This window comes from Nanorana parkeri, unplaced genomic scaffold, assembly GCF_000935625.1.
Source record: "Nanorana parkeri isolate BGI_ZX_2015 unplaced genomic scaffold, ASM93562v1 scaffold148, whole genome shotgun sequence".
Classification (NCBI taxonomy): Eukaryota; Metazoa; Chordata; class Amphibia; order Anura; family Dicroglossidae; genus Nanorana; species Nanorana parkeri.
This window is the reverse complement of record NW_017306416.1, coordinates 1264476-1275984: the sequence shown is the minus strand read 5'-3', so window position 1 is coordinate 1275984 and position 11509 is coordinate 1264476. Positions and strand designations below refer to the sequence as shown.

The 11509-nt window shown below is 40.9% G+C and overlaps 1 protein-coding gene across 1 annotated transcript in view; it reads right to left on the bottom strand.

Moving 5' to 3' along the window:
• Positions 1 to 11509, bottom strand: part of LRP1B (LDL receptor related protein 1B) — a 1026358-nt gene that overhangs the window by 45317 nt on the left and 969532 nt on the right. The window contains exons 85-86 of the mRNA XM_018554232.1: positions 10590 to 10751; positions 3569 to 3743 (exon numbers count right to left, since the gene is read on the bottom strand). Coding sequence (XP_018409734.1) covers positions 3569 to 3743; positions 10590 to 10751 — 337 coding nt within the window. The remainder of the gene's footprint in view (positions 1 to 3568; positions 3744 to 10589; positions 10752 to 11509) is intronic.

The following is an 11509-nucleotide window of genomic DNA, read 5'->3' as shown; positions in this document are numbered from 1 at the left end:
CCGCTCCTTGCTGTCCTGTCCTGGCTCCGTTCCTTTTCGGCCGGAGCTCTGCAGTTCTGAGCTCCGTTCTCTGCAGTAAGGTCTGCAGACCTTACTAATCCATCCTTGCGAACGGGGCTCAGAACTGTCAGAGCTCCGGTGATCGATCGAAAGTAACGGAGCCAGGACAGGACGGCAAGAAGCGGCTGCTCTCATAGTCAGGTACGCGATCCGTGACCGCGTGCCTGACTGAATTTCCACTCGCCCTCTCTTTATTTCCACTCGCCAAATGCGAGCTGGCGAGTGGAAATTTTGAGCCCTGCTCTAATTTTAATCAATGAATGGCAATTGTTGACAAATAAAGCCATTAATTGTGGGAAAGTCAGAAGGAAACGAGAAATCTTTGCTGATTGACAAGGGTTTCTTGCTAAGTGATGAGGGAACAATGGTCTTGTGAGAATCACATTGGCATTGTCTTAAAGAGACAGTGTCCACGTCTAAGTGCATGGAGCAGTCTGACTTTATTTTTTATTTTTTTTTAAGCTTCACATGAAGCAAATCAAGGTTTTAGGTACACTCAGCCCATCCAGCCATGCAAACCCTACTTAACACATTCAACCATGCAACCATTCAACCCTCAACACGTTCAACCATGCAACCCTTATATATTCAGGACATCCAAGCCTGCACCCTATACACTCACCACATCTAACCGGGCAAACCCTATATACTCAGCACATCCATCGATGCAATCCTTATATACTCAGTATATCCAAACCTGCCCCTATACACTCAGCACATCCAACCATGCAACCTCTATATGCAATACTTAATATATTCAACCATGCAACCCTTATATACTCAGCACATCAAAACCTGCACCCTATACACTCACCACATCTAAACAACATGCAAACCCTATATACTCAGCACATCCAACCATGCAACCCCATATACTCAGCAATCCAAACCTATACCCTATACACTCAGAACATCCAACCATGCAACCCTTATATACTCAGCACATACAATCACCTCACATGCCCACCTCACACAGTTCCCATAAGAATATCATCAGTCTTTCACTTGTCATGTTGTTGGCAGATCTGCACATCCTAACTAGTTACCTTACATTTTCCCTGGGCGTCTCTATGACACACATGCCGGGAGTTTAGCATAAATGTTGAAGTTCAGTTTTGAACAGCTTTGTATATCCAAAATATCTGTTTGATTTTGGATAGGATATTGGAGGGTTACGGCCCCTCTCAGCCTAATTTTCCCTGTGCCCTATTGGGCAAATTTGCCTTCACTTTCTGCCCCAGGGACACAGCTGGAAGTAAGCGGGAAACTATACAATGTAAGGGGGAGTACCCTTTGAGACAGCTCAAAAACAAGTGTCTTTATTGGGAGACTGACCTCCTCCCCCTAGTCAGGGAACAACGTTCTATCGTGGTGATAACAGTCACTAGAACTAATCGTAAGGGTGAATCTACCCAGTGGAGACATAGAAAGCAATAAACACCAGACAAGGGTTCTACCTTTCCATACTATATGCCCCCCCCCCAGAAAAAAACACTGTTCGAGCTGAAGCATATATATGTTATATATTGGCTATACATAAGTACACAATATATTTAGTAAAGCAGATTTTTTTCTCAAATTCTGTCTAAAGGAGTGTTCCCATTACAGATGACTTTAGTACCTACGACTGTATTAAACTTCCAGCAGGTTTTAAATAATACATTTGTTAATTTGTACTACTTTCTTCTGTGTGCTTTGGCCAGGAATGTATACAAGCAAAAGCTTAATTCTGTTGTTTCACATTATGGCACAAAGCCATTCCCAGGGTATAGCACAATTCTATGCAGAGCACAGAGTGGTTTACCAGGAAAATGAAAATAAATTCATCTACCTGAACAAAGAAATACTTAAGAAAAAAAATGTATGCAAGGCTTCAAGGTCAGCGTCTAGCTAATGGGGCTACATAACATTCTTGCTTTATATGCATCCTGATATCCAGGTGTAGTATAGAAATGTTCCTAGTTATTAACAATAAGGCTGGCTTCACACCTATGCACTTCCGTATTTATGCATTAGTTAACAACAAGTGTTTACGCACATTTTTATCATGTGTTTTCTCGAGTTATGTGCTCAGTATCTAGGAAGGTGTGAGAAGAGCCTGTCATTTTCCAAATGTAGCTAGGCCAAAAGGACATGGCATGTTGTCAGGGGCGGGTCTCAATAACCATGCATTTGCAGTGCATGAAACTGCATGTATCATGTATTTTTATGTGTTTCAATAAACATCCATGGGTCCCATGATGCACATTGATGGATGAAAAAATGTAGCTGGGCTATTTCTATGATGCCCCTGCAACACATATATGTGAAACAGACCCAATAAAACAACAGGATTCCAAGTGACATTTGAACTCTAGGTTTGCTTAGAGTGATTTGTTTACATCACCAATTAAAGTGGACCTATCAGTAACTTTACAAGTTGATTGAATACATTTCTGATGTGTCATAATATAGAGGCAACATAGATTAGAATGCAGTCCGTGAGCTCTAGACAAGTGGCTGTCCTAGATTCAGAGGAGTATTCTGGGAGAATTAAGTTATTAGACATAGCTATGTATACAGTTACATAGTTGCTAAGGTTAAAAGAATCAGGACCATCCAGTTCAACTTATTTGTGTGTACGTGTGTATGTTTTGTTATAATGTAAACATGCGTCAATGAAAGACGTATTGGTATCACAGTTGGAGTGTCGGTGACTCTTCTTTTCATTGTTCTCTATACAGCGCCATCTGCCTGTCACTGCAGCACTCACCATGGACTTCAACAGTCAGGAGTGCGATGGGACATGTATGACTGTACGTGTGTATCAGGCACTAATAATTCCCATACCCCTGTATACTGTAAGCAGGAGAAGGCATTTCCTCACTCTCCACTTCCCTAGTGATCATTCTGACTGTACATTATAACTATGTAGCAAGTCCCAAGGTAAAGCATATGTCACACTAGCAATCTTGTTGCCTACAACAACTTTCTAGTGACATGATCTCTAGAAAGGGCAAGGGAACAGATATGTGTGAACACAGCCCAAAACATAAAGGCTACCACACAGGCAACATAATGTATTTAACTGTCTCATATCTGAGCCAGAATTTCAGTCAAGGAAGCAGAAGATGACCTTGAATGATGTTTGAAAAAATCTGGTGCTGGCCTTCTTGGAAGAAAGGAGAGAAAGTCATTGTACGGTAATCTCTGTGAGAGGTAATAAATACCTAGAAGTGTTACACTTCCCTTTTTCTTAGAATGCCAGTGTTTATCATATAAATATATCTGTCACTAGGTCCACCTTAATGAACACCGTGAGCCTGAACCAACAAATATCTCCTGAATAAGTAAAATGTAAGCAAATGTTTTCTCTCACCCATCAAAAAAAAGGGACGCCTACATTTTACAGATAAAAATTACATTATTATAATAATATTATATATAATAACAATGATTCTTATGATGTTGAGTTTAGTCTGTATTTAAAAGCAATCCATTGTGTTAGATCATTTGTTTTTGTTCTTACTTGCAAATTACGTCATTGCTGTTTTTGTCTATGATGCAGAGTCCACCTCGACACCTCAGACATTTGTCCACTTCACATTTGGAGCCTTCATATCTCAGCGGGCAGACACATTCCACGCGACCATCGTCAGAGATTGTGCAGGATTCTGAGTTCACGCAGTAATGGTGGCACACATCTAGGGTGAAACATTGTACAAATGGTTTTAGTGTTGAGGAATCACAGCGTGCAATGTAAAGCTGAAGCATCATATTTTGTTTAGGAAGCTTTCATTTGGGTATAAATAAATGGATCTGACTATCTGTTACTACTACAGTGATGGAAGAAGAGAACCATGTAAGCGGTCCCATCAAGAAACAATCTAATGAGCGTTCTGGAATCAAGCTTCCGTGGATAACATAGAACCCACATGAAATAAAAAAGAGCCAGTACTTTCAAGTATTTGGGGAATGTGACAGTATTGGAGCTTGGTGATTGGCCCAGTACTCTCACAAGGGGGCAGGGAGAAGCCTTAGCCCTTTGTAGGCTGAACTGAGCAGTGGGAGTGAAGATAAAATGAGTATGGGCATTTGGGGAGAGGAACATGGACATGTGTCTTTTTTCAACCTGACTAACTATGTAACTACGAACATTAAAGTGAATTTGTTGGCATGGGAAATCACAGGTTTCTGTTAAAGGCCATTTCCACTTTTGCAGAGGTATTTTTTTAAAAACATATGCCAGCAATGTACATCGAGTTCACATGAAGCAGGCATATGCAGTTGATGTATATGAACAGGAGAACTTACATTTTGTGTTAGCTTTTCTCTTCATATCCGCATGAAAATATCTGCCTGTGTGATGTTCAAGAAATGTGTGTATATCACCCCCCCCTCCACACCCTCCCCCCTTTTAGACAGTGCACTGTATGTAAAGGCAGAGCTGGTGTATACTGATCATGTTACAATGGGTGACAGGAAGGGGCTTATTACAGTCTGACACGCTGGTTGAGAAAATTTAGAATTGTTAGGCTTCAGGCCTAATAAAACCTTCATATAAAAATGAAGAAAGCCTGCAATTTGAGTCATGAAAATGTGCACACATATACATCATCACTGCACCTTTTCATTACAACAATAAATGCTAATCACTTACAAAGGTGGAAATGGACTTTAAAGTCAAATTTGTGATATGTTTGATATGCGTTCGTATTCACACAGCATACCTAAAAAGAATGAAATAAATCTTACATATATGTGTCCGTGTTGCTGCAGCCTTTGCAAGCTTCTCTATTAATTTCCAAGAGACAGGAAACTCTGTGTGTGCCCATAGACAGAATAGGGACAGACTAAGCTTCCCCGCATTACCATACAGTGCTTCTAGATCTTTAAAGATTTACTAATGGCTAGGCTTGTTTTACTTTAATGCATGCTCTGCATTAAGTTAAAAAACACCCAGCACCTTTCCACGTCAACCTGTCCCCAAATACTTACGTCCGGTCGCTTGTCACCTCTGCTAGGTCGTGGAAGAAATTATCCCCTAATTTCCTGGTTGTGGGAGGGGGTACTGAGGGCAGAGGAACCATGGGCTCCTTCTGCAATCAGTCAAACTGAGGGGTCTATTCACAAAGCTGCCGAAGGATCTGGCCGTAGCTTCGGCCGATCCTTCGGCTGGCTTCGGCCCCAGGACCCCTTCGGTTCAGGAGAACCGAGGAGGTGCTGTACGGGCTATTCACAATAGCCCGTACAGCTCCCGTTCACGGCCGAGCAGCTCAGTCGAGCGCTCAGCCCTGCTGAAAGCCGAAGCTGGCCGAGCGGCCGGCCATTGGCCGGCTGACAGCCTGCTTCTGACAGCTGGGCGGAGCCAGCCGTGATCTTACGTTTTTTTACAACGGCCGGCCGGGAAGTGGTTATAATCATTTTTTTTATTTTTTTTTTACCTTTGGGGGGGCTTTGGGAAATATTAGGGGTCCAAACAGACCCCTGACATTTCCCTTTTAAAATAGAAAAGAAATTGAGGACACCAAATCCTCAATTTCTTTTTTAGCAGCCTCAGCACTCAATGAATGGGAAGCACTCAGTACAGAGGCTCCTCCCATTCATACTTACTATCAATAGTTTCTGAATTGGGAGGAGCCTCTGTACTGAGTGCTTCTCCCCATTGGTGCTGCGATCTAAATCACATCCCCTGCCGTACCAGCCTGAAGTGAATAGCCGAACAGTGTTCGGCTCACTTCACTTCTGATCGGTCATTCACTCGGCTGCCCTCGGCAGCTTTGTAAATAGACCCCTGAGTGGTGAAGGGAGCAGGGGAGTAGCTTATAGCAGGCTGTGTGTGCTTATGGACGCACACAGACAGGCATGGCCACAGCCCAGGAACGTGCATGCACGGTTGTCTCCTCAGCACCCAGCTACCTGAAGGAGACACCCGCAACAATACGGGGGAGGGAAGTGGTTTGGGGAATAACTGATTCAAGAAAAGCAATTAAAGAAGAAAAACTGCAAAAACATGTAAGTGAGGGATTTACCTTCTTAAAAAAGAAAAAAATAATATCACTTTAACCCTTTGTTAGGACAGACTGTGTTCAAATCTAATTTCCCACTGATAATGAGATCTGCCAGTACAGTACATACAGAGTAAATTATGTTAACATTAACCTGCCCAGCCCCCCTTGCATTTCAGAGCAAAATCAAATATAGAGAAAATATAGAGAACAATATTTCTTTCAGAGTGGAGCATATTTTGCGGAAGCAGCAATTTAAACAAATTTAAGTTATGTTATGTGAACGAGAAACAGAAAACAAATATAAAATAAGTGTTATCCCAGTTTAGTTGCAAAAGTGGATATACAAGCCTCAAAGCATGTTTCCATTTTTGCAGCAAAAATGGGATAACACCTGTTTTATATTTCTGACATGTTCCCATTCATTCCCATAACTTTTTTTAAGCTTGAGCTGTGTGGGGAGTCATGTTCCCCAAAATAAACCCTGTCTGTACTGTGCTGGCAGATCTCATTATCAATTGTAAACCATCTTTAAAAACTGTTTTGTACTAACAAAGGTTTACATATCTGGAAGAAGTTTACATTAATTAGAAGAAATTCAGTTTGTCCGCCTTTGTCTTTGGGATAGACTCACTCACACAAACAGTTCAGAATTACCTGTTGCCTGGCCAAAGGCCTTCCCCAAAAACACGGTTAACAGGTAAACAAATATATATATTTTTAAGTTATGTTATGTGAATAGGAAACCATGGCAATAGTAGAGGTTTTTAAATTTTGACTGCAAAAGTGGAAATTAACTTTACATTTCTGTATTGAGGAGGTGTTTTAAAGCCAAACCAGGAAAATAAAAGTTTTCAGTAGCAGTGGGGCTGCTTTCTCACTGCAAGGGTTAATTGTCAATTTATGTGAAGGGGACAGGGAAAGACATTTTACTTGCCTAACCCCCACTCCCCCCAGCAGTCTGTGATCTACCCCTGCATTGCGGCTGTGGACTATCCCTCAACATCCTCAAGTACAATGCAGGACTACGGAGCCTGCATTGTACTTGATGATGCCAGTGGTCCTTAGCCTGCCAGAAAGAAGGGGAGAAGAGGCTGTGGGAGCTGGTCTAGCAGCCCAGAGAAAGACATTGGGAGTGGGGATCAGGTAAATAAAACAGTTTTTCCTGTCCCCTAGGCATAAATGAGCAATTTTGCTTTGCACTGTGGGGGATCCCTGGAATTGGAGTCTAAAATTATTTCTAGTGTCTATCAATTTTGTTTCATTTTTAGTTTTGATACACTTTTTTTGCTTTACTACCAAGTTAATCACTGATCAAGAAGCAGAAGGGAACTACTGGATCTGCACGCTTATTCCAAATCAGTGACTCACTAAGTAGAGAAGCATAACTGGGGATAACGGCCTTGGGGATGGCACCTTTAAAAGCAATGATCAATGGCAGTGTTCATGTTTTTAGCTTGTGAACTATTTCAGCACCATGGACAGCAGCAAAGGCATTCATCTTTTATGTCAATACTGTCCATGGTCCTGAAGTCATTTACAGCACTACAAGCTGACCCATTATTTAACTATATTTCTTTGTTTCTTTCTGCAAACATCAAGGCATCTCATTTCAAAGCCCTGGTACTATTAACAATGCTCCATTTGCTGGATTCTATTTAAAAAGGGCCCACAAGTTCTAAATCCCACCAGACACCACAACAGTAATTAAAACACTTGCAATAGAATTCTAATACAGGCTGTTATTGGAGGCTGGTTGGTACAGAGCACTTTATGAGGGTTCACCATGGAAACATCGATCGCTTCTGGAGATTTTTATTTCAGAAAAGACAACAAAAATAGTCGTGAATGAGTTCAATGTGGAATGATTAGAACTGTGAAGCTGGCAATAAGAAAAGCTGATGTAGAACAATTAAATATCAGCCACAAAGAAAGCTGGGGAAAAGAAAACAAGTCTATTTGAGATAGGTTTTCTATTTAAAAAGAATTTTCATGAAAAGCTGAGCTCTCCTATTTGGATTGGGGCCCCTCTCTTTAATAACATGAATGGGTCCATAGGCCACTATAAAGCAATTGCAAAGACCTTTATACGCCATTGCATAGAATCTTTGGAGGGCTAACGCCAATTTAGTGGAAATTAAAGGTTCTAACACATAACAATTGTACTTGTAGTTGGATATCTAACCCAAGAACAAACATTTCATATATTTTAACTTGCCATTCCTTAGATGTGGTGGCTACACAAGTTTACATTTTTCAGGTTAAGTACATTTTTAGCAAGTACAGAAAACACTGTTTTATACTGCCAGAAATGCAGTGCCCTTGCACCTTCCTGGGAACTGAACTGAAATTACAAACAATGCTATCTTCCTTCCAAACTATCTTCTATAAACTACAAATTCCCCCCTCCCCTTGTAGAGATGGAAATAAGAATGTGTTTGTAGTCTAAATCAGGAGAGCAGCTTTGTGACATCCTTAGCTCTCACCATAGATACATTACATAAGTAATCGTAACTACCCCAGGTATTTCCAGTGAAGGGTACTGTTAATAGTAATGCTTACAAGGATATTTTAGACAATTGTGCGCTTTCCAACTTGTGTCAACAGTTTGAGGAAGGCAGCATGACTGTGCCCCCTGAGTACAAAGGAAGGTCCATAATGACAGGGTTAGATGAGTTAGGTGTAAAGTCTCATCTAGCTCTAACCTTGACCCTACTGAATACCTTTGGGATAAAATGGAACAGTAATTGCAAGCCACGTCTTCTCATGCAACTTCAGTACTTGAGCTCCCAAATGCTCTTTTGGCTGAATGGGCACAAATTTCCACAGATGCACTCCAAAATCTTGTAGAAAAACTTCCGGAAGAATAGAGGCTGTTATAGCCACAAAAGGGCCAATCCACAAGAACACCTGTCAGGGACCAGAGCACATTCGTGTGGTACTGTGGAGCTGGAACCTGATCCTGCAGTTCCAGTGCTCACCTGCAGGTGTCTCCCAGCAATTGGTCACCACCTGGTGCTGATCTAGGAGGGTATTTAACCTCTCCCTGCAGTGAGGCCTGGGCCTCAGTATTGTTGCCATATCCTGCTTCCTGTTCCTGCAACCTCGTTTAACCGAGACTCCTGACTCTTTCACCTGAGGTCTCCTGATCTGTGGCTCCCCTCTTGTTGCCCTGCTCCCCAGGTTATAACTAGACCTGTTGTCTTCTGTGTGTGATTTTTCTGTTTCTATATAGTTTGGCTATAATATGTTACTTGCGGGTTGTGGTGGGGTTGCTTGTGTTTATGTGATTTGGTATGTCTAATAAACAATAGTTCATAAGCATTGTTTGGTGTGGTCACATATTTGGTCCTCCCGTATAGATTCCTACATGTGGTATGAGGACACCTGTGCACGGTATCGTGATAACACCCATGGTTTTGGAATGGGATGTCCAACAACTCATACAGGTATTATAGTCAGGTGTTCACAATCTTTTAGCCAGGTAGTGTACTCCGCAGTGTCCCCAGTGACTTAATCCATCTATGTGGTTAGGTGCAAATGCTCAGAAGTATGAAAGCCTGAATTTCATTTACTCACTTCAAATATTTATGAATGAATTTTCATATAATGTTTGATCAGGGCAGTGTAGGCATCAGTATCTCTATCTACTGACAAAATGTTGGAACGCCAGTACATATGGGTGTCTTAATGGATGACTAGACAGCCTTTTTTTCACACAAAACTATTGATTTTATATTTTTGGCCATATTGTCAGGTCAATTAGAAACACATTGCTATTGATTTACTAAACAAATGGAGACTTTGCAAAGTGCATTTTCATTGAGTTATTAAACACAAAGCCATGTTTACTCCAATCAATCAATCTTGTGCTAGCACTTTTTTAATCCCTTAATGCAATATTGGGTATTCAAAGTCAACCCCGGTTCACCATATTTACTATCATTCACTTTGCTAATCAAACAGTTTTTCTCCTTTAGTAAATCAACCCCATTTCTACAGTAGAAGTAGTAGAATATATGTAACAAGGAAACAATTTTTAGAAGAGTGTCTGTGAGTGTCTGCGGGAATTTATACCCCTTCAACGGAAAGAGCATATGTGAGACAGGAAGTGTGGACAGAATACAGGCTGGCTGTACATTTCTGAATTTCTGATGAGATCATTTGGTATTCTTTTTTCTGCACTAATGGCACAGATGTAACAAAACACTTTCAATTATATAGTTAACAGACCCAAATTGAGGGTTTCCATACCCTTTAAGTACAGCGAGTGTACAGAACTACTAAGCAGGGACCATTGCATGCATATACTATAAACATTTGGGTGTCTTTAAGAACATGCATAAATGCAACCTATAGTATTTACTATAAATGTCAGCATTTGTAACGCACACATTACAGTATTGTTTTATGTTAAAAAATCTGAGGATTTAATGTCACTTTAACATACAGAAAAAATAATGTTTGCATAAATTGATCACATTCACACATATACTATATATAACTGAATGCATACAAAGTGCAGATTCCCTTTTGACTTACGGTATTGGCATCTGTCCCCTGTATATTCATTAAAGCAGGTACATTGGGCTTGATTGCCGGCCGACACGCTACATGTGCCTCCGTTTTGACACACATTCTCACAGACTTTCTTGCCACAGTTCGGTCCTGTGAATCCTAAAGTGCAAGTGCAAGTGGGTTTACCTGTAAAGAAAGAGATTTATCATTTTAGAATATTATACTTACAAATAAACATAATCTGACTAAAACCCCCAGTGGTGAATAAATACCACCAAAAGAAAGCTCTATCTGTCCCCAAAAAAGGGTATAAAATTAATTTCAGTACAGCGCTGCATGACGGAATAAATGTCAGTCAAAGTACCGCAGCGCTGAATACTGAAAAATGGCCTCGATGGGAAGGGGGTTTAACACCGCGGATGTCAACTGGTTAAGACAATAAAAATTTTAAGAGGAACTGTACCCATATCTTTGAAATGAAAACAAACACACCTTTAGACAAGCTTAGTAATGACAATCTACAAACAGATACTTATAGATAATTGCCAGCGTTGTACTCTTTTTTTTTTTAATCAGATAGTTTTTATTAAACATTTTTCAAGCAAACAAAAAAAACAGTGCAAAGGAAAACAGGTCAAAACCAACATTAAGTAAAATAACGTAAAAAAGAGAGGTGTACATACAACAGCTTCCGGCTAGCCGTCAAGCCGTGAAGCCAACGGCCGCCTTGAAAAGATGCATACCACATGTATATTCAATCCTACTAGCCCGTATCTACCACACAGCACATCCCACCCCTACATAACAGTATATGACAAGTACCCCAAGTACCCAGAACCGGCCGCACAGCGTCGGAGTAGGAGAAAATATGGGGGACTGAGCTTAAACTGCGTCTTAAGAGCGTGCTGGACCTAAAGGAACTGGAATTGACATCTACCGGGAAG